This window comes from Athalia rosae, chromosome 1 (genome assembly GCF_917208135.1).
Source record: "Athalia rosae chromosome 1, iyAthRosa1.1, whole genome shotgun sequence".
NCBI lineage: Eukaryota > Metazoa > Arthropoda > Insecta > Hymenoptera > Athaliidae > Athalia > Athalia rosae.
In genome coordinates this window covers 6,283,837-6,308,641 of record NC_064026.1, presented here as the reverse complement: position 1 = coordinate 6,308,641, position 24,805 = coordinate 6,283,837, and the positions used below count along the sequence as shown (strand labels likewise).

The 24,805-nt window shown below is 41.9% G+C and overlaps 1 protein-coding gene and 1 long non-coding RNA gene across 3 annotated transcripts in view; one reads left to right on the top strand and one right to left on the bottom strand.

Annotated features, from left to right (window-relative positions):
• The window catches only part of LOC125501117, a 29,026-nt gene extending 25,285 nt beyond the window's left edge, over positions 1-3,741 (bottom strand). Inside the window, exon 1 of the long non-coding RNA XR_007278628.1 lies at positions 2,854-3,741. This is a non-coding gene — a long non-coding RNA (uncharacterized LOC125501117). The remainder of the gene's footprint in view (positions 1-2,853) is intronic.
• The window catches only part of LOC105688973 (fibroblast growth factor receptor homolog 1-like), a 41,982-nt gene that overhangs the window by 5,592 nt on the left and 11,585 nt on the right, over positions 1-24,805 (top strand). For both annotated transcript variants that reach the window (XM_012405667.3, XM_012405659.3), the window contains exon 2: positions 20,417-20,601. In XM_012405667.3, the coding sequence (XP_012261090.2) occupies positions 20,520-20,601 (82 nt within the window). In that variant the 5' untranslated portion in view covers positions 20,417-20,519. The remainder of the gene's footprint in view (positions 1-20,416; positions 20,602-24,805) is intronic.

Here is a 24,805-nt window from a genome sequence, read left to right as displayed (position 1 = left end):
ATCAAGGATGCCAAGGGATCCCCGAAAGAATGATAAAAAGAGAAACGTTCCTTTATCCTTCCTTTTTTTTCTCCTCCTCTCTTGATCGATGTTACTACACTACCGTTGCAGCAGCTGTGCATTATTATGTAATCAAACCATTACGAATCTCATTGTAACTACTTGTGTCTCCGACGCGGTACCTACGACGTCCACTCGGCGGACTTGTATGTATAGGTACTACTGGCATTTGTTCGTCTCGACGTAAGGAAAATCTCTCCGGATCAATAATCCTTCGACATTCGTCCAGAAGGATAAATTTTTCGTCCACTCGTCGCCTCGTGTTTGAAACACCTCCAGCCGCGGTTGAGAGTCGCGTGGCAAAATCGAGCGCCGCGTGGAGGAGGAGAATGACGTACCAGTGTAATAAAACGGTGTAGTAATCGTTACAAGTAACGCAGCCGGCGGTGGTTATTCTTTGGAAGCTTAAAGACCCCGGGAGACGAGGTCCACCTGGTGGAGTTGGCGCGATATCGAGGCTGCGGGGTACCAGCGTGGAAGATGGTCCATATAGGATCTTCTTCTTCTTCTTGTTGTCGATCTTCTTCGTCTTCGGCTTCGTCTTCGGCTTCGGCTTCTTCTTCTTCTTCTTCTTTTATAGCGAGAGACTCGCGTACAGTATCGTCTCGGCTAAGCAAATAACCTGTTGCCCCTTTCGGTCGCGCTCACTTCTCATTCATTCATGATGGGCTACGGGCGCATCTGTCTTCTCGTTGGCTACCGCAAAGCGAAAGGCTCTTTGTGTGTTTTTCAAAGAGAGAAAATCGTTCGCTCCTCCGCACGCTACGCAATCTTTTTCAGCTTCTTCGCGCGCTTCTCACTTTCCGAGTCCGCGCGGCACCGCGTGCAAAAGAAAAAAAAAGAAAAAAAAAAAAGCGACGAAAGAAAGAAAAAACAACGCCCTTGCGTAGATTACATAATTGGCGAGTTAACGGATGTACACAAAATTTTCTTTCATCTTTCGATCTTTTTTTTTTTCTCTCTCTCTCTCTCTATCTATTCCTATACTCGTAGAGCGATTTTTTGACAATGGCCCGGCGGGTACGCCAGCGATGGAATCCGCGTCAGACCATTTTTTTCTTTCTTTTTTCTCTTTTGAGCCGAAATTGGCGAGAGACAATCCCTTCACGATAACGATCAACACTTGTGTTTGAAAATCTCTCGAAATTGACGTCCGGAAGTTCCCTGCCAATTATACCGCGAAGCTTTCATACACACCTAGTACATACATAGAAACCCCGAATACACGAATACCTATATACAAATATTTTGTTGAAAATTTAAAGTTGGAACGAAGTTATTTCCCGCTTGGTCTTCGCAGTTACGTGTACGTGCATATTTCTGAGACCAGACGCAACTTGTACACCAATTTGAAATAAATTTTGAAAATTGTTTCGCAACGCGGAGGGAAACACGGCAAATTTCCGAATCCGAATCACGACGAAAACGGATTTCTGTATGTATATTTTTAGCATAATAATAACAAACACGTATGATATTCCAAAGTCCGTTGCAACGGCGGCGGCGGCGGCGGCGGCGGCGGCGGCAACGGCAGAAGGGCGACTATCCCTGATATAAACCCGCTCCTCATCGCGGCTACTATATACTCGCGAACTTGCTGCTTTTGCTGCCGCGTGTTCTGGATTCTGCCAAGTGTCTACTTCGTTTACGATCTTTACTATATACAATACGTACGCCGGTCACGTACGCTCCAAAAATTTATCAAGACCCGCTCGCTACGAAAAACGCCGCGCATCTCGCGAAATAAAACTAATGTGTAACGTGTATCAATCGAACGATTGAAAAAAAAAAATAAATAAATAACGAAGCAAAAAACCAAACGGAGGAAAAAAAGAACGGAGATTACACGATACCAGCTTTTCTATAAACCCCTATAAAAATATCTCTGCTGTATATAAAACTGTACGCAGACCAGAAAAAGCTCGTGTAATTATCCTACAAAAATGTTGTTTCTTCGGTTAATCGGATCTTAAGATCAGCTTCATCGTTGGTAAAAACATCCGTAAGAGGATCGCTTTGGAATCGAATATTTTTACTCTTTTTTCACCGCATTTGAAACAACGAAGACTCTCTTTCGTTCGATATCTCGAATAAATATAGAGAAAAAAAATGGGGAAAAAGCGAAAATATTCAAACAAAAAACGTAGGCAAGAAGTTGCATGAGAAATGTGAAATCACAACTGCGTCATCATTGGCACATAAACTCATGGAGGACTTATAAACTTATAAAACTTCACGATCATCGGATTCGCCGCTACCTGTAATCGAACAGGCGCGGATTCTAGATGACGTTCGAGATCGACACCGATCCGGCAATCGGTTTCGCTCACAAGTCATGTTGCGTGCAACGTACTTTTCAGCGCGCGTACGTTGGGAGGTAGAAATCTCGCGTGGTATGAGAAAGACGAGGAGATTTTACGACTCGTAACAAAAATCTACTTGGGTGGCATAATAATATTATAAGCACGGGGGAGAATCATCTGATAAGATTCGTGGACGGGTACGAAACACACGCTTGTAACTTACGTTGTGTGCGCAGGCGATATATATATACATGTACGTGAAAAAAAAAAAAAAAAAAAAAACTTACGCGCTATACGGTGTAATGTAAATTCTTCGTGTTGTACGCGCGACGTTGATTATGGTCGTGCGGAGCCGCACGACGACGACGACGATGATGACGATGATTATTATCATTACAGATGCATCGCGTCGCGGTACGTACGTACATGCGTGCATGTGATACGGGTAATTTATACACCTAACGTGCCTATAGGTTGATATTTTACTTACACGTGTCAAACGACGAGGAGGGCGAGGCTGATTCCCAATCCTGTCCAACCACCTGTTCGTCAATGAGAGTCGGTCGTACCTCTTGCACCGCGCGCAGGGTGGTCGGAAAAAAAAAACACACACACACACTTCGGGAAGAGGATAAATTCGGAAGAACTCCGCGTCGTCCGCGAAATGAACGATATCGATGATCAATTATCGCGATATTGAAAATCGGTCGCAATTAATAAGAATTTATATTATACGTATATCTCGGCGTTGACTCGTGACGACGGTTGCGAGAGAACGGAGCGGACTGATTAAGATCCAGAAATTTTCGCTCGACTGGATTAATTTTCGTACCTTTTCGGAATTCGCCGATGATTATCGATTTCCTCCCCTCCCTTGTGCGGGGCGATTATCCTCGAACTAGACGCCTAGACAGCGTCGTATCTTCGTTCCTTCGAATTTCGTTTTTCTAGCAGAGAAAATTTCGAAAAATAAAATCAGGTTTTGCGTTACTCGTTGGCCGAAGCGGTTCGGTTTCTATTCAAGCTCGATAAAATCGTCTGTTTAATTATACCCGATTCGAAGAGAATGTTTTTTTTTTTTTCTTCGTTTATCACACCCCGCGCATATATACGCGTACGCTCGAGAACGGTAATTTCATAAAGCTTTAAAACACGCCATTAGCGTCAAAGTAATCTCAAAGACGTATTAACATATCGAGTTACTCGAAAGCACTATAGGTATACATATACTTGTGGTATAAGGTAGTTAAGTATTACCTTCTCCTGCATTACCACCAGGAGTGAACGAGATAATTAGAAAGATTAGTTGAATCGTAACTGGTCATCAATTCCTATTAAATTCCCCATATCGTTCAACGATTCTCGTTTCTTCCACTCACAATTAAGTGGTATTATAAGACCGCGAAAAATAATGCGGGCCCTCATCTATACTTCTCAAATAAATCCGTTCGAATTGATATGTACGTTATTCTGATACTCGACGACGTTCTTGTAAAGTGAAAAATTTTTATGCTCTCATCATTAAATTTATCAATATACGGACAATAAATATGGACGGATATATTCGGAGGTTGCGCATGAATTTTTCAACGTTCTAGGAGGGGAAAAAATCAGCTGCGAAATAAGAATCACTTTTGATTCCAGCTGATGTCATCGGATGCCAATGGATTCCTAGCGACTTCTATTATACGCATACGTATTAGACCACGTTTTAATTTTAACTAACAATAAGAATTGCGCTCGCGTATAACTCGTAAATGTTGAATCGGTGCATATTAAAACCTTGGAATATATTTGAACAACACGACCGTAAACTCTTCCACATTCCTTTCGATAAACAATTACTTGCACGCGTGTAAGCGTTTCACGTTTATGTAACTCGCGTACGTTGATAATAATTGGCCAGACGATAGAATCCGCACGTTTTTCAAATTACGAATTACAGCAGCGTAACGATTATCACCGATCTCCTCCTTACTATTCTACAGCCGATTCTTAGAACGGCGTATAAATAAACTTACATTTGTTACAAGGAGAAAAATAAAAGAGACATTCTAATGAAACGAAAGAGAAAAAGAGAGAGAAAAAACGAAAATTCGACCACGACTGGTAATATAAACGCGTTTCGAAACTCCGACAGCCGTCCGTCACGGGGTTCTTCTTCTGATTACGCGACGCCATCATCTCCGCAGCCTCCGCCTTTTTCACCTTCTCGATTTTTTTTTATTTACTCAATTTTTTATTCTTCTAATGGTTTTTTTAGTTTTTTTTTTTTTTATTTTTTTTATTTTTTTTCAACTCTTTTACGCTCTTGACAAGCTGACGGTTGACATCTTCGACGCGGAGTTCCCTGAAGTCCATCGATTATCGGGCTAGTTTGAGTTGAAGAAATATTTTTTCAGTTTCCATTATACAGCGCAGCGGACGAGAGCAGCAGTTAATTTCATACGTTCTAACTCACCTTACTTAATTGAGTTGAAAATAGTGAGACGGTTTCGCTCATAGACGAAATTTATACGTGCATAAGTATAAACTTGACAAGATACGTATCAATTATAGACTCGGCGCGTTTCACGGTTGTCGCGCGCGTCTATACAATTCCCCAAATACGTACGGGCATAATAATTGGAATATTTGATCGATTATTTGAAAAAAAGCTTAACCGTAACGTCGGGAGATGAATTACCTAACGTCGACGTACCTGCTGTTGCGTAAATAATTATCTCAAAGCTTGTTGGCAATTTTAGTTCGTAAACAATCGGGGCGTCGCGTTTTATTCGATTAGATATATTTATACGCGGACGGCACATGGAACGCGTTGAAAGGAAAACGAACGTCGTATAGATAAATTTGGTTTTACGCTTTTCTTTTAGTTCGATCTTTTTTATCACCTAAGAGCGTTGTACGGGCGGCAAATTGGTCGAAAGCCGTCGTCTGAAATCTCGCACGATTGGATTAATTTCGAAAGGCGGAGAAAAAATTTACTCGGGATAATCCAAAAGTCGTATAGAATCGTATAGATGATATTATACGTATCCGTGTATAGGTGACCAAGGTGAACGTATGCGTACGTAAATTAGTGTGGTGTGCGGCGTATAGTGCAGCAGAGCTCTCTGCTTCGCTCCGGGCTACGCCCGATGAAAATAATTTATAGTTTGGCGTGAGTCAGTGAGGGAAACGCGCCCGGACGCCGTTGTAATATAGGTGCGTAATGCAAGACGGAGAAAAATAATGGAAAAAAAAAGGGAAGAGAGAATCAAAAAGAGAAAGAATCAGAGAAAAGAAAAGATTTTCCGAGAAACCCACCCGAAGATTTATCGATCTAGAAACAAAACTGTGAGACATATACGTATATTTAACCCCCTGAACTCGAAACAATAAAAATCAATAGCCAAAACAAACCGATTAGCTTTGGCGTGATGGATTGAAAACAATGAGAAAGAACCGAAACCAAAAAAAACAAAAAATATGCATACGTCTACACGTTATTAGATTTTTCATTTCTGTATTCTGTACGATTGGGTATGAAATGATTCGGGTATAATTCGAATTTTCAATTTTACTCTTCACTGCTGTAACGCGATATCCGGGCGACCGTTTGAACGCCGCGGTGTTGCACCAGGTCGGTTCGTAGGCGTTACGTACGTGCAAATTATTTGCAGTGGCTAAAGATCACGAACGAGAAGAAACGAAGGAGTAGAGGAAAACTTTCACCGCAACGGGTGCACGCGAGTCGTTGCAGCGCGCGAAGATGAAACCCACACCGTATGGAAGCTGGGAGATTTTACAATCCGCTCGATTTCGTTAAATTCCGGCACGTGATCGTCGTCGAGTAAAAAAAGAGTCGACGGAAAATATGCCCACATAATGTATAAAAAAAACTCGTCGTACGGTACAAAGAAGCTACAATAGTACAACGAACGATTCATGATGGTTACCGTTTACATTATATTCTACTTATGATATTAGAATAAAACCTCCGACAAACGTTCGCTTGTTCGGCTCGCAACAACCAACAAATGGCAGTATAAGAATAAAACTCTAACGCGCATATACGTACGTATGTACGCCAGAAGCGAAAGGGGGGGGGGAAAAAATAAATAAAATAATATCTATAACTTAAAAAATTGGGGTAATGCAACGTGTTTTGTAAAACAGTTTTTAATTTTTACTTTTTCTTCTCGTCGGCCAAAAAAACGGTTTATATGTTAACGCTGCAGTATCGCGTCAAGGTATACATAATGATCGCATGTACGACGTACGTACATACATACTTTATGTACACATACAAAAGTAGCGGTTTACAAGGGGGATGTCTAGCATCGCGTCGGAGCGCGCGCGCCACGTTGTCGTCTACGTCACACGTGCACTGTTTCCGGTGTCAAAACAAATCACGAAGGAACTTCCGTTGAGCGGCTAACACCCAGGCAACGGTACAGCGAGACTCGGAATAGAAAAGTAAGTAGGTAGGTAGGTAGGTAGGTAGGCAGGCAGGTAGGTAGGAAGGTAGCCGCGCGTTCGGCTGTTACAGGGAGATAATGATAATGCTCGACACGATCGCGAGTAACTTTGAACACCGCCCGAACTGTTACGTGAATGGTTTTTTAATTCGTCAAAAGATTTATCCAGAGGATAACGGCCGCGATTACCCGCCTGTAATACCGCAGCTGTAGATACAGCGGACGGAAATTAACGTTGCGCGGATACGAAAAATCTGAGAGATAAAACAAACGAAACAAAGTTTAATTCGAATCAATTATAAGAGTTAAAGACGATTCAATTAAGCTCGGTCGCTCTCCTCAGCTCGCAGTGGGCGGGACTTTTGACTTTCGAGAGGATATCCCGAGTCGGTTGCGATGCGACGCGACGCAGGGGACGTTATAACGCGGCAAACAAAAATTCCAGGAAAAAGGGTTTGGGCGTCGCGACGCCCCGTTACGGCTGGACTCACCTTGTCGTCGCCGGAAAATCATCCGCATCACGCTTCTGGTTTTTAAAAACCGCATGGGCACGCCACGCCGCACCGCCCGTATCCCTCCCCCGATTCCTCGCGGGATTGTTCGGGGCCCAGAAGGAATTAGGAAACGAAGAAAAAAATCGTAGGGAGGAAGCGAGATGAGAAGAAATTTACAGAAGGAAAGGAAGTCCTCTAATGAGCCGCGCGACCAACCGTAATTCGGTACAGATGCAGCACCGGTAGGCGACGTGCCGCCGCGTCGCATCCCCTGCTGCCCCGAGACCCAAATTCATCGCAATGCCTCGTAGAGAGAGAGAGACTGGAGAGGAAAAAGAGAAACACGTGCGTTTCATCCCTTAGTTTCCGCGATCGGGAACAATGTCTCCTCTGTGCGATCGCGACGACGGAGATCGTCGCCAAGTTAATTTGGGAAAAAATCAAACGGTTTCCGATTTTTTTTTTTTTTTCTTCTTCGAGACGAGGACCGAGTCGCTCTGATCGAGACTCGAGCAATTTTTCTTACGCCACCAGGCGGTTCTGAATTATCCGAGTAATTTTTTTATGTAGCCTCTACTCCGCGATGTTTACGCCCAAACACAATTTCGGTCCCGAAGACGCGGAGAGACGGCGGAGCAGTCTCAAATTAGCGTAATGCTGACGAGTTGTAAGTAGCCGTTTCCTGACCAGACAACCGTATTCGTTCGTCACCGCGGTGGGTTAATTGTGAGTATCTATCGTCTTCGGGGCTCCTTCGCCTCCTCGTACGTAATCCCGAGTGAAGTAAATTAATAAATATCCTTCGAGGATCCGCTCGAAATTCTCATCGGTCATATTTTCGAGGCTGAGATGAAGAGTCCGCAGCCGAACGAAGGAAGAGTAAGAGGAATTACCGCTGTCATCGAGAGCGTTAAACGTCTTTCGATCGGTGGGCGTAAACTGTCCTTTAAACACACTCGTATATTTCTTCCATCGGTGTCCCTGGGGCGTAAAGTATAGATATGTATAGCTCGGCGACTCTTGGTATACTTATATCGAGAGAGCGAGATGCGTGAAAAAGATAAAGATGTTTAGATTCGAGGCGCGGACGTCCAAAAGAAGACGAGTCTACCCACCTTCTCTCCCCCTCCCCTCCCCTCCCCACCCCTCCGCCCCCCTCATATCCTGCACGCTCCGATATACATCTTTCTCTCAGATAAATGGATGGATGGATGGATGGATGAAGTCGACCCATGAATTATGCATTCACACAAAAAAGAATTAGAAAAACGAAAACGAAAAATACGTCGCGACGATGAAAACCTCGGCGCGATTTATCCGCATTTTTTCTTCTTTTTCTTTAACGTTATTTTTCCCTTTGTCGTCTTACACGCGATTTCTGCGAAGATGATGCAGTTGTATAAATTTTCCAATTACAGTCATTCACGTGGATGGTTTTGTACGACTTATGAACGTACGCTCGGATTTTCCGACGAGTACACAAAATCTAATCTCCGTTTCGCGGTCATTTTCAAATAGACGAGCCGCCCCACAGACGCCGAATATAGAACTCGAGGGAGAAGATTGAATACATATGTACTCATAGATAAATAGGTATATAGGTATACGTAAGCTTGTTGTGTTGTCCCATGTGATAGATAAGTCAGCGATATGTGTAAAAAATAAACAAGGAAAAGATATCAGGCTAAAAGTAGAAAAAAAGAAAAGAAATAGGAAAAAAGGTAGGAGTAGACGCGTGTCATTTGTTTCGAAAAGAAAAGTTACCGTATAATATACCCTCCACTCCTACACCCCGAGAAAGTTATGTCCCGACACCGCATTGTATACCAAACTAATGATCGATAATTAATTATTGTCAAAATGCTCGTGTCACGTGAAAACTGTGTTGGGGAAAAAGAAAGAAAAGGTACAAAAATCTGTAGCGGCTCCATATTCCTTTCGAAGTAACGAATAGTTTACGACGACGGAAGATGTGATTATGTGGAGCCGGAATAACTTTTTTCAATGTTACCTGATTTTTGGTTAGATCTTTAATTTTTTCGAGTATGCCTCTGATTGTGAGTATGGTGCAGTGTTTCATTTTATTTTATTTCGAAAGAATTCTTTTTTCTTCCAACCGCGAGAAACCGACGTCAATATTCCGATAACGATTATAGTACCGAGAAATTATGCTATCGGAACTGGAAATATTTACAGAGAAGATCTCACCAGCCCCTGTGATCGCCCGTGACGTTTCTTTACCCACACAGATCCACGATCTTCTCTACTAACGCACAATGACGCAGCTGATGGATGAACAAATTTAAATATTTAATTTAATATTCACTCCTACCAATTGCGAGCGTCATACCTGTGCTATCGTGTGAATGAAACTTCTGGAGTTCTTTTTTTTTTTTTTACAACGTGATAAAATACAGTATTTTTCATTCGTAATAAAAACATTCCTCATAGGAATATACATGCCATGTAATTTGTGAGTAGAATTAAGATTTTCCATCACACGATATACATTTTTTGACTTTTTTTCACAAAGCTCAATACGGTGACGAAAAATTAGTTCGGATTCCACAAACCCGTTTATCGTCGATATCGAGTTCTGGGGTGAAATTCAATTGGGAATGATAATCGATCGATCCCCGGGATCAACTCGACGATCTTGCGGCAGGTGTATACTTTCCGTACACCCTATAGATTGAAATCACTCGGTTTGGAAAGGCAAAGTCGACCGATAGGCGCGACTAATTTTTAAAGACTCCCCCGAGCTGCAAAGGTCTATAAATATTCTTGGCGCGTGTGCCGCCGTCAAGCCTTGCACACCTTTTCTCTCCTTTTTCATTCCCCGACTCGATCGACTTCTCCTTCTCTTAATGCACTCGCCTCCCTGGGGCCCCTAAAAGCGGCACAAATGCACCATTGCGTTCACTTGGACGTTCACAGGAAGCACGCCGCGTACCTTATGGGTGTACACATGTAGTGCTTTCGCTATGCACGTCACGAGATCGGATCGTCGACGCATAAACATGTGTGTAACGGAATCAGCCGGCTATTGTTGCTCGCTGGATTTTCATCACGTGACAAATCCAAAATGGTAACGATTTTCTTATTTTTATTCGAACCCGGTGACGAGGGGTATACCCGAACCGTCTGAAATCTCCGTGAAATGCGACGTTTTTTTTCGGGGCAAAATGTAAAGTTGTTACGAAATTGTTTTCCGGATGTTTATACCGTGATTTCATAGATCAATTTTATAGATGGATTCCTCCGATCAAAATACATGAAAATAACATATAAACCCTATTAAAAAAAATGTTGATTTTTGGGCCAAAACTGAAGTATTTTTAAAATCGATCGAAAGACACTTTTCTTGCGTATTTTGACCCCAGGAATTCGAATCTGAAAGAAAAATTGATCTATCTCTAAAATTGACAGAGTTATCGCCAATTTTCAGCTTTTTGGGGTCAAAAATAAAAAATGGATTTTTTAGTCTATATTGATGTAATTTGAGCTCAGGAATCCGAATCCGGAAGAAAAATTGATCTATCTTTAAAAGTGACTAAGTTATCGTCGAATTATTGCATTTTTTGGCATAAATTTGAGGATATCTCGAAGGGAAAAAATCGTAGCTCAATTTGGACAACGGATTCGTGTTCCTGAGGTCAAAATACATAAGAAAAGTGCCATACGATCAATTTTTAAAAATAAAAATTTTTGGTCAAAATTTGAAAAAATCGTAAGGGGTACCCCTTGGAAAAATCTCAAATTTTGGCAAAAAATTTTTATTTTTTAAAATTGATCATATGGCACTTTTCTTATGTATTTTGACCTCAGGAACACGATTCCGTTGGCCAAATTGAGTTACGAATTTTTCCCTTCGAGATATCTCAATTTTTCTGCTCCAAAAATCGAAAAATTAGCGATAACTCGAAAAATTTTATAGATAGATCAATTTGACTTCCAGATTCGTATTTTTGGGCTCAAAAAACATAAGAATTGCTCATAAACCCGAATTAAAAAAAATGTTGATTTTTGACCCCAAAATTGAAAAAAATCCGAGGGATTCCAATGCAGATATTCTTAATTTTTACTCTCAGAAGCCCCTCATGATGTCTAAAAAGTTGCATCAAGTTCAAAAAATATCTTGGAGAAAGTGGCCGGTTTGACGTGAAATGCCCCATGCAGTATAGTGAACAGCTGCAGCGTGGATTTTTGCGAATACGCGTCACGCGCGCGAGCAAAATTTATTTTTTCATATCTTTTTTATTTTTATGTATTAGCTGTTTCACGATATCTTCTATTTTTCTTTTCTCCTTCTTCTTATTTAAAGTTTGTGCTCTGATATAAATTTTTCGAAGTACGGAGCACAGTTTTTATACTTATAGTACAAGTCGGGTGTAAGTGCACCGCGCACGGGGTTAGAAACTATAACAGTAAATTACAGGGGCGAACGAGAACAGCATCGAAAATTCTTGTGGTTTTAGCTTAAAAGGCTTCTTTTCCACGTGCCTTTTTTCCCCTCCCCATTTCTAATTTCTATTTTTCTTTATTCCCTTTTTCATTTCTTTTCTCTCCCTATTTTTTCACGCCTCCCAGACACGCCGTGACAAAAGTCTGACGCGATACAAAACCTCTTTGTTTAAAAATCCTCGACTTATAACTACACACGTGTATATATACGACGTACTTACATCCCTCGTGCGTGTACACATAAATGCAGAAGTCAATCAACACCTCTTAGTTTCACACCAAAATTAACGGGCGCGTTCGTCTCGCTCCAATAATTACAAAACCCGGGTCAATATCGCGTACCCCATTCGCTCCGAACTCGCCGTTTGTTTACAGATGAAATAGAAAAAAAGAATCGAAAAAAAAAAATAGAAAAAAAAGGGGCAACTATCAAACGAGGTATTTAGTCTACCGCTGTATACCCATACGCACGCATAAGATTTTGAAAGAAATTCTGAACCGGTGCAGAGGGAAATCCTTATTACCCTTTTTTTTTATTCGAGAGGATCTGGACCGTCTTTGCCTCCGTCGACCGACTCTTTGGCCCTTGATTTCCTCCAGTTCTTTCACGTTTTGTTTATACAGGCGTGCGGGGATCGAAAGTGTATGTGCGTCGCGCGGGTGCGACACGCATGAATATTTCGCGCCTCGAAACTGACACGAGCTGTTGTTCCGTATACCGATGTATCGTAACGTACATACGTTATACGTGGTATGTATTTCCAAAGGGAGATAAAACAGTCAGTGGTACGCTACGAGAGAATAACGACCAGACGATGAGAGGAACAGAAACGGCCATCTGGAACGCCCGACAACGCGAAAACAATCCTCAAGGGTAACGGTGACGATGCGGCACCGGTGGAACGTAGAGATGAAAAAAAAAAAAAAAACAAAACAAAACAAGTATACAATGAAGCGAGAGAAAATAGAGAAGGACAAAATAGACGTCGTCTTTTAATTCTGTGAGATTTCTTCCATTTTTTTTTTTCTCGTCTAATAATTCCTCGATGACGACGATTTGTAAAGCTCGCCTCACGCGCGATCGGATTATGGGGTCTAGGCCTCCTCTCCAGTCTAAGACGTCTCAGAGGAGAACTTTATACGACAGGTTAAAGTCGGGCTGTAGCTGTCGAGGAATGACAACGCCATACCTAGTAGTAGACGACGACGCGGTTTCACTGTCAACAGTCATCTGGTCGAAGAGAAGGAACGGTTCCTCCTCCCATTTTTTGTTTTTTCAATTTTCTTTACTTTTTGTTGTTTTTTTTTTCTTCTGCTCGAATCCCCCTCGCGGGCCTGACGATGCCGCTGCACGTGCTCCAAGTTTATAGTCTTTAACCAACTAGGTACTTTACCGATGTGCACCCGCCCAGTCTAGAGTCCCAGGAAAAAGGGTGCCCCAATGACGATGCCGATGCTGCCGTTCGCGACGCGACGGGGAGAGCTCGACGAAGACCTCGAAAGATAGTCTTTGACTCTACCGACGTGAATAGAATCGAGAATCGAATTGAACGATTAGTTAATCGGAGGGTCTTATCGCCCGGTGGATTATATTGTCCCGTACATACAATCGACGGTCATTAAGACACCAGAGGAACGATTAGGCTTTGATTTTATAAGGAGGGTTTCACTTTTGGCGATATCACGATGACCACCATTTTCTGTTCGTAGATAGTACAGAGATCTTCGGGGTATATCCTCCTCATCCGCACCGTCGAATTATACGTGGGACTTTGAATATAATCTACGGAAACCCATTTAGTTTTTAAAGGCAAGACTCCATTAACCGCTAAGGTTTATAGGCGGACCAAATACCCCGGTAACACGCGCTGACTAAGAGCCTTTTTCGTCCTCTGCTACCGTAAACGATATTGTACTTTGAACAACTAATGCGATTCTCGTGTCAATTATATTCCCCTAACGTCGGACTTTTGTCCGGGGGTAACGATCGATCGGCATCAGAAACGAGAACTCATTCTCCATTCGTCGATTCATTTCTTCCTCGGATCCGTTCGATCGCTCCTTTCATTTCGCGCGGTAGAATCTAGTCCGAGAAAATACGAGAAAGAAAAAAGGGATCGCGTGGGCGGGGTTGGATCTTCGGAAAAAAAAAGTTACGACCCAAACGCGCGTTATACGGTAAATTTTCGACCTCACCCAACGCCGCGTCTCCTCATTTACGTGTGGGCTTTTCGTAGTAAACCCCGAAAACTTCACCCTCCGCCTTTTTGACCCGAGGACCCCGCGGACTGTGAAGAAACTTTACGGTCTTTTCTGATTAGACTCACATTCGAGGATCACCCCGTCATAACTGCGCGCTACGACCGTGACTTACTGCACGCGGCTACGCGTCACTTTTTTTTCTCTCCGTTTCTTCGATATTTTTATAGCCCTTATAACTGTACCTCGAAAAAAGAGCGAGGAATCCCTCGGGGGACCCGATTTATGGGTGGTACCGTTTAAAACAGATCACTGCAGACTCCGGTTATCCTACACGCAACCGGCTACTTCTGTGTCTCGTTAATATTTTACTCGTGTATAACTATATACGCTTATTAATATAATTTAACGTCACCGATAAGAAGAAAAAAAAATAATCGAGGAGGCAAAAAAGTTCACGTTCCTACTTTTTTTTTCTACTCTTCGTCGCGAGTCTTCGACTCCGTAGGAATGTTCGGGTGAAAAAATGTTTCGAATTGTTTCCCCGAAAGTTGGAAAACAATTTCGAAGTCCCGTGTTCCCTTCCATGCGACGCAGACAGACGTCAAGTAGGTAAGGCACGTTCTCTGGAGTGGACCATCTTACGGGAGCTCGAGATGATCCTGGTTTTTTCGGGGCGGATGGTTTTCGTTAAAGTTCTACGTCAGAAAAGACCTGACACCGGGGTACCGATGCCGCTGCACAGGAGCGCCATGTGTTTCGACTAGCTTCAGGGGTTCTCAGGTTTGGTGGTCGAGGAATTGACGAGTCGCAGCAAAAATTGGTGTCTCTTTTTTTTTCCCCCGTTTTTTTTATACATGTTTCGGTTCTCGTATCCCGCGATACACGAAGATTTTCTCGAGGCGGGGACGCGGTGATAATTCTAAAATATATTTCCAACGCCTATCCTCGGACGTGTTTATACCCGTGTTTTTGCATACATTCAACGAAACGGTATATATGTATATAAAACGATCTACCGCGGCACGCCCACGCATTGCTAGAATTCGCGAGTTAATATTTCCACATTATATATTATCAACAAATATTCAATCTTTCTAATATTAGATTCTCCTCTATACACTACGCGGCGCGAAGTAGTAACCGTGGCTTTAACTCCGCTTCGTTTCGCTTTGGTTTAGTTCGGGCGACTATAGACTCGGAGCGGAAACAATTATTTCACTTCTTCTTCGTCCTCTGCCATCCCATTTTCGTTCTTTCATTTTATTATTATTATATTTTTTTTTGTTGTTGTTCCTCCGTTTCAACCCCGTGCAGTAGATCGGTACAAAGAAGAAGTCGTACCCTCTCCAGCCGCTCCCTCCCTCGCTTCGAGGGGGCATCCACCGTACGTTATTCATTTTATATCCGCCCCCGCGGTACTTTACCACGTTCCAACGGGGGTTATTTTATATATTTAATAAGCCGCGACGTCACGGGGTCGATGGATATCCCGTAATACCCGAGCACCACCTTACAAAATTGGTGTACGCATATTTTCGACGCGGACGTTGACGTGGATATGGGTAGTACGAGGTAGGATGGTATGCCGCTCTTCAGTTCTCGAGTGGGGCTGTCTTCTGCTGTTGAAGAGCAAGCGAGTGACCGAGTGAGTTTTTCATCAGGGGTGACGGGCCAGGCGCGCCTCGACGTCCACCTTTTTCACTCTTTGTACTCCTTAGCTCTCTATTTTTTCTCATTACTTTATTTTCTCTACCTTTATCCCTCCCGTCTCTCTTCAACCAACGCGCGAGATGTCGTTTCGTCGAGCGTTTGTAAGTTTTGACCGAGGTCCAGTCTTCGAAGAATGGATTTTTATCCTCTGTTTACTTCCTCGGGCTGCGGACCCCCTTTTCTTCCGCCGCGCGCCGTCGTCGTCATCCTCCTCGCTGTTTGACTTCTACTTCTACTTCTACACTACTGGACGGGACTTCACGTGTCCACTTTTATTCTTAACCAAACAAAAGTCCCTAACGCACCTAATTATCTGCGCAAAATTTACATACTCTATTCAACGACACCCCGTTCGCCGATCGGGGGATTCGGCGGAAAGTCGCTACCGCTTTTTTCTTCGACCGGCTCCAACGTTGATGGGTGACAAATGACGAGGACAACGGGTCAACCGGAACGTAAATCCTTGCGGCGAAATGAAATAATTAGCCCGGCGACTAGTTCGCCGCTATTCCGGGAAGGTGGGGATCTTAAAATCTGGATTATTAACATTGAAATGGAGAAAAATAAAAATCATCATGTCAGCGAAACTCGACGCTCGGCTCGGTCTTCGTCCGGTCGCTGTTTTGCGCGACGTGATCCTTCCTCGAAAGGAGCTAGTCTCGAAGCTATTAAGTTTTTGTGACAAAATCGTCGCGCAAATCGCGGCTTGTTCTTGTCGTTCTTCATCCTCGCGCAATTCTTTATCCTATATACGTATAAAACTAACAGTCGCCGTACGGCGGAGGTGGAGGTGTACGTATATAGGCATCGCGGCGGCGACAAATCGGCCCACCCCGATCATCATCGAACGGACGTAAATAAAAAGCGAAAAAGATTCTTCTCTCCTTTCCCAGGGGAGAGAAAAACAGAAAAAAAAAGAAAAAAAAAAGGAGAAATGGGACGCGCGATATGGACGCGGAACGTTTAAGCTGCTTAAAGTAAAAAAGGTTCATCTATGCCGTATTCAACATCGCCGATCGGGGACCGACTCTCTCGTGTTCTTTCCGGTCGAATGCGGCTACGATTTTTACAGGTAACGACTCAAACAACCGAATCATTTGCTTCCTCGCTTAACGAGATCGAGATTGGGATCGGAGACGAAAAATCATCGTCACGAAAATTTCACGGAGGCGGAATGATAGGGAGACAAAAAGGGCGTAGAAAATTTCCATCGAAAGATCTGACGAGGCGGGAATTTAAACGCCGTGAAAAAGAAAAAAAAAAGGGTTCCGCGATACAATTTCAGATAAGATAATGAGAGGACGAAAAAATGAGGGTAAAAAAAATTAGCGAACGGCGATCGATCGACTGCACACACCGTGAAATTGGTGCAGCTCACGTTGGAGAATGACCTGTTAAATTTTAGTTCCAAAAATAGTCCTGGCAAAAGGCGAAAGCGTACGCGTATAGCGTACGCGTGACGGTATCGAATTCGAGCTTCCAAAATATATATATTCGCCGTAGCTCGTGTTAATATCGATGACCCATTTCCTCCGAAATTTTCAAACTTCGAGAAACCACGTATCGCTGCAGAAGTAAAGAAGAAATAATAAATACGAAGAAGGGAAAGACGAGGGATAAATAAAAATGGAGGATCAAAAAATGTAGAAAAATTGTTTTTGCCTCTGGAAAGCTGCAACGGGCGAAAGAATAATTCTGACTAATGGTTTCGGGCGTAGAAAAAAAATGACGTTTACAAAGCGCCGCATCCCTTGTAGCTGGCGATATGGGTTCGTACACGTTTAATTAAATTACACGGGTAATTGTTGGGAGCGATTCAAGTCTAATATAAACCCCTGGAAGTTATAACACGGTATAAGTAAAACCGTATGAAATATTACTGGGGTAGATACACGGTGTGTGCCGTGGGACGACGCTTCTTCTACCTGAAAACCCGGTGGTAGGTCGATCTTGGTCTCCGAAGTAATAACGAAGTTGAGAAATCCGAGCGTATAATCCGAAAACTTTCAAAGTTTATGCTAAATGCGCAGGGGGTGGTCCCCTCGGATCCTCCACATCTGCGTTACACCTTTCGGCTTTTCTTTATTACATTATACGCGCTACGATACCCCGATTCTTAAGTGGAGGTAGTTTCGAAATTATTTTCTCGGTATTTTTCCGCTACAATTTCGTACGCATTTCCCGCGCACGTAGGTACACGCGCAGTGTTAAACGCGCGATAAAAACTGTAATCATGAGAAAAAATGGAGAAAATTACCGCATCGATGGAATTTCAAAAACCGGCTATTTTCAATATTCAAATTAACACGCCTGATTATATAGATTCGATCACGGCGGTCGATCGATGCCCATGGGACAGCAGCTCCTCTCATAATTTTCTCTTTGATTTTTTTTTCTTCTGTTGAATTTTTTTTTTTTTTTGTTTTCATCCGCATCTGGAACAGTTTCGTCTTCGACTATTTAATCCCCGATTATTTATAACCCAAATCCCTTAACACCCTTAGTCGTTGGGCCGAAAAATATCTCTTTTGTTTTTACTTCGAGCGAACGTTGCGGGGATTTTCGTCGGGATCATCGGTAATGAAGAAAAAAAAAAAAAAATTTAAGGAAAAATCGTTACTCTTACAGTATCCCTTCTTCGGAAGGCAGAACAGCTAGGTCAATAGATCATTAACGCACCACCGAGGAGCAACTCTGAGAAGAAGAAGAAGAAGAAGAAGCGCTCAGACCTGACGAAAACCCAAAACAATTATCGACTAGATTTTTCTAAGCAGCTCGAGTTTGGTGAAAAAAAAAAATCGAAAAAAAGAAGAAAATGAAAAATGAAAAAACCAAACAGGTTGCTGCTGCTGCTGTCAGCGAAGGGAGAAAAGGAGGGCGGGAAGATCAGGGCGAGAGCATCTCCGATCGCTTGATACGTGTACTGACGTTATATATATAAATTCAGGGTCAGTTCGACTGTTTCAGATTATTCTCTGCTATAACCGATCTGTAAAAGAATACTCCACCTGTTCGGAAACAATAATAAAAAAAAATCAATCGCTGCTTCCCAAACTATAATAGAATTCCCATGGATCTTTCAACGGCAGCTGCTTCTGGAAACTAGAAAAAAAAAAAAAAAAACGAAGAGAAAAGAAGAATGAGAAAGAAAAAAACTTGGATACTGTTCTAATAAATTTTGAAATTCTACGTACGCGGATTACGAAAAATAATTTCTCTCGGTGTTTTCGGTATATTTTCAAATTTTTCGAAATATCATTCTCGAGTCAACGATGAAAAATCATAACGTAGGTTCGAAAATAGTTCGCCGTTGAAACTAGTCACATTTATAATACGATATTTAACGCGAACGGTGCAGGTGCAAGTCGAGCCTGGCTCCCACGCGTCTAGATTTTATTTTATGTTCCTCATTTTTGTTTCTTATTTTTTATCGTCACACGGGATAAATAATCTTGTTTACTGAAATCCATTAAGGGAAGGAAAGTGATCGAAAGCTGCACTGTGTGGCGTACCGTATTATACAGTATCCACCGTTGCCATAACGTAGTTCGTTCAAAACGTCCCTTACATATATTTTTTACACGGCTACGCTACAAGTATACTTTGCCCTGTTTCGAAACGTTGTCGTTTTGCCGAAAAGCGATTATCACTCAACGTCTTCGCGTTCTACAAACCTTTTTTTCCCCCCTAAAAATGCCCTGCCCCGAATTTAGGTCCCACAACGTCTAACAACGTACCTCTTCGTAAATTCATTTCTACCCAAGTTTTTTTTTTGATTTCTCAACACTCGTATTTTTGAGACCAAAAACCTCGCCGTGAGAAAAAAATATGTGTGTAGCTACGCGAAAAAACCCGAAGGGATGGTTGTCTTTTTTTATATTCCCAATACTTGAATTGCAGCGATATAAAAAAAAAAAAAAACGAGATTTTGGTCCATCCTTGAGAAGAAGAAGGCTTCACGCTTACCGCACCTGCTTGTTGTATAGAAAAACCTTCGTCCCGGTGTGCGACATAATATTTTCCATGGGGACACGTGAACCCGAAAAATCCCTTCGTATATAGTGCGTAGAATCGGAATATTTCACCCCGTTCTAAAGAAAGCGTGTGGCATATAAATACCCATATGGGTCCCCGTTATTATTGTCGTTATTTTTACAATGCTTAAAGGCGATCGGCTATACTTATAGTTATGGGGGCGTCAGCTGCGAGGATCGTAAAAATCGAACGGTCGCCAGCCATCGCCTTGTTCCCCGAAGAAGAACAAGAATTAGAGGAAGAAAAACAAGAATCATCGGGGACTCTGTAAGGGAAGTTCACGCGAAATTTAAAATAGACGGATTTGCGAATGCACGTATATGTATACACGTAGTCCCAGCATTTTGGCAAACGCCCAGCGATAAAACGACTCTGGTATACTTTTATACTACATGTATAAATCGGCGAACATTTGCATTTTATATACAGCTTACTTTTTTCCCATTTTCTTTTATCCCTCCAGGGATCAGAACCGTCTGTTTTCCAAGTTTTATAGACTCGTACCTACAACTTGCTTCTACCGCTGCAAATTTTCAAATATAATAAAATAATACTATATTACCCCAGCCAGGGAATGAATTACGCATGAAATATATATGTATATATCTATTTGCGTAAATATACGCGAAGTTAATTTTCATTTTTGTTATATCGTTCGTTTTTTTTTTACCATTTTACTTGTTTGCAGGAAATCTGGCGGCTCTCTATTCCACACTCATGAGTGACAATCTGTTACTTTTATCATAAAGTAATAGCTGCCGATGTTGTAACAACGTCGCGATATCGTCATCATGACGTCACGAGGCTACATTAGACTAGCGATTCTTGCGATACTTGGAGTTGCTGTTACTGATTCCCGAGAAGTTCATCTAGGTAAGTTTTTCCACACGTTCGTTCCCTCGATCCAACCATTTTTTTTTTCCTTTAAATTTTTTTCTCTTCTTCTCTATCTAATTAATGCGATGTAATTAGTTTTTACGATACGATCCCGTACGCGATCCCTGCCATAAATCACGAAATAAAATAGACGACCCGTTTCTCCTTCTTTCATCTTTTCTTATAGCTTCCGTTCCTCTAAAAGTCACGGTCACACGCCACCCCACGAACGATATAAATTTTTGCCATGAAAATTTAGCGAACTGTAATGAGCGTCGCATTATTTCCATATGGTATAAAAATTCGTTAGAGTTGGACGCTTGTCCGGTGGTATATTTTCGTACGAAAAGGGAAAAGAAACGAATTGAAAAGTGAAAAGTCACGTGGCGCAATAGCTGGCGTGTACCGGCTATAACGTCGTGTGGAAGAGCGAAGAAGTCGGTAATCTTCTGGATTAGCTTTATAAATCTTGTAGAGGGACTTATACTGCTGTTCCTAACGTAAACGTCACTCGGATTTCGACCACCGTATACCAACATGGTAACGTCGCAGCAGCCCCCAATGTAACTTGAATTTCAAGCGCTTGTATAGGTATACATGACATTCGCAGCGCGCTCCCCGAAGAAACAAAAAAAAAATAAAAATAACAAATTAGAAAAATCATAGAGGTCTGAAGAGTCATCGATCGAGTACGAGATGAGTCTTGGAAATAAGAGAAAGAAAAAAATTGCGTCAGGATTAAATCAAGAGTCACGAGAAAAATGGCTTTTTCGCGGCAGGATTTCTCTGAGTTATCGCGGGGTAGGTACGTACCTAATTTGTCGCGAATATGATATTTCGCGATTTCGCATTATTCGGTCTAATTTGTTTCGTTCAATTTTTTTTTCTTCCTTACTTTTATTTCGAAAGCCTCGGTGAGATACGGGGCCGTTGAATAACTTCGCGCCTACGGAGTTCCCAAATTATCCCCCGCGCTGAAAAACGGACACGCCGTATGCACATGCAAATAACGAACTGCGTACAGTGACGCGAAGTTTACGCGTCAACGGAAATTACAACCCGGTGCAATTTGTGAAGTGGCGATACTCGCGGCTCATATTGTTCGGGGCAAAAGAAAAATGAGGAGGAATAAAAAATTATTCAAACATCGCTCCAGTCTCTCGCGCATGAGAATCGTTTAACCCTCGCGAAATATATTTTTGCAAATATTTGCTCTCGCGGTAGCTCCGGCAGTTTTTTTCTCTCAGTCACACCGTCGCTGTACCGGCTATAACTTTCAGAGCCAATAACGTAGTGGATGCACGGTTTATCGAAAAAACGTTGGAACATACAAATTTCGTATAGTTTCAACTAAAAATAATAATAATTATTGAGTAAACGAACTCGGAGTAATACTACGTGACCGAACGGGATATTTTTAAATTAAAGTGTCAGTGAAAAGTTGAGGAGTTTTACCGCGGCAGCGCGAACGATGCAGACAAAAATAAAGGATATGTATCCGCCGACAGTGAAATAGACCAAAAAAAAAAACAAATAAAAAAGAAAAAAGAAAAACAAAGGGAGGGGGAAAGATTTTAGAAAAAGTTTTAGTCATGGGTTTTGAAAAGAGAATTAGTGGTGCGGTCAGAATGAGGCGGTGGAAAAAATGACTAATATAATTATAAATACGCCATTATTTTTTTTCCCAGAATTATGAATCATTCGCTGACTTACAACCGTATAGAAGCTCATCGCGGTCTGATAAATCGATCGACGAAAGCTGTACGAGTGCTTAATTCTCATCGTGTCATTACGCATACATGGATTGTACAAACAAACGATAAATCTCCGACTGCAGGCTGCACAGCGTACGTGAAGAAGTAAAAAGCGGTAACTGGCTACTCGATCGGCTATTATAGATACGAAAAATAGCCCGTCGCTCAACCGATCGATCGACGCAGCGACAGACAGATCATGTTAATTACCTTGCCCCGCACCGTCATTACGCGTAGGTCAAGATCGTTCCTTGATTAATTACAGGTATTATAACGCCTTATAATTACGGTGCAGACCGGCCACGGAATCTTTAAATTCCTAAACCAGCTTTTAATAGGGATTATAATAGATTTCGATGACCTACGGCAGCGTAGCGAATTCATAAATATATTCTTTCAAATTTTAATTGAAATAAAAAAGGACTGAAGCGTAAAGTGCATTTCTTATTATACTTTATTTTATTTCTGGAACGCGCCGCCCACTTTAAAACTATACATTTAAAATTACGAGAATATACTTTTCGCATTTTTTGTCGTTCGTAGTTCAGCTATAACACGACGACGTACTAGAAGACCCGAAACCGGCGCGACCGTTGGGTATGGGAAAAAATGAAGAAAAATATCTGCCAAAATTTTCTAGCAATGCCTCTACTTCACAAAGTCCTCGACAAATGTTCGCCAGATGTGCTAGAACGTTCTCCGTTTTTTCGCACCACCCGCCGTTTCGGTTCTAGGCCCGAAACAATATAATAACCAATAAAGGAAAGCTCCGGACGCAGAGCACCCGTGGCTAAAATATGCCGATGATCGTTACAATATTCACTCGCGATTCTCTGAATTTAAAAATTATAGAAAAATGGTATTGCGATCGGTTCCTACGATTGACACGTGGTCGGACTACATCAATCGAGATAATCAGTTCCTATCAATCGGCGGCCCGTCGTCATTCGGATGCGAATAATCTGATTTAAATTTTCATCCGCCGCAGCAGTCAACTCATCGTCCTCGAGGTTGATCTAGTAGTCGTACGACAATTGGGTCAAGCTTGTATCTCGTCAAATCACAGACTCAAGCTGAGAGCGATCATTGGCAACGACGTCCAGCGGAATTGACGGTTTGCCAATTTTCACCGCGCGTCGATCAACTCCGTTTCATAAGGTTTTTTTCTTTTCCATCTCCGTCTCTACGTTAGAGTTCGAATTATATCTGTGTTAAGGTCGAATATAATATTTAATGATACATTTATAGTTTATCCAGCCTCTCTATCAATCTTTAAAAATAAATCGCGGAGCGTCGCGCATCGCAGCATCTTCTACTTTACAATATAAACCCACGAAATCGCACGCACCCCGCTGCCATTTCTTTAATTGTTCAATTGGTGTAGACGCGTATTAGCCGCTATTATACTGTTGAATAAATTTAATAGGCGAAAAATTGCAGGGGTTCTCATATTATAATACTATGGATAAATTTTATCATTCCAACGGACGATAATCTATAAACCTCCCCCATCCTGTCGCGTCGACTAACATGATCTCTTTCACACATCACTCTTAAACTGACGCTCGTACATACCTATGCTCATGAATTGCTCACATATATGCAAATGTATATCTTATGTACGTACGTACCGTGTACTATATATATATATATATATATATACATATACACACGGTCTCATCACGATTTGCACTGATCGGAGTTGAGAATTGTTATCGTTTGTTCCGAGTGATAATAGCACCCTTATACGTCTACAGTTATACAAACGTTACTACCCATTCAATGACCTGATGCGGCAATTGAACAATTGAGCCAATCATAGTAATACTATACGCCAGTATATTTTCATTGAATATACCTACTCCCGATACCGTTTCTTCATCTCCCATATTTCCATCAAATATCAATTATACGAGGGGCCATCCGAAATCTGGTAGATATAAATGGATAACCGGATCGAAGCTTTTCGTGTAAAAAAAAAATTAGTATCTAAATATGAATGAGGAATTATTTAATTCAGATGTACGCAATGTCGAGAAAAGAAAAAATATCACAAGTGAATTCCCGCTGCACTGGCAACATTCCCAAATTTAATTAACTGGGGATGGAGTTATAGACGTGAAACGAGAGAAAAAAAAGGAATAAAATACTGCACCGTTGCAGTGACGCGGAATCGAACCGTGAAGAGAAAAAAGGAAGAGACAAAATAACGAAAGTATCCTTCGAGTATAATAACGATGATAACGATGACGATATCAAGGGTCGCCCATGGACCCTATAGATTTAATTTCTACGTCTCAATTATCTAAAAGCGAAGATATTTTTTTAGTCTAATTATACAGGTGTTAGTTTGTTACCTGAACCGAATTCTTACGTCTGATATAGAAATAGCCGCGTGCTTCGCGTCGCGTCGTCGGTTGTCTAGGGAGGAACTGCATCTCATTCCT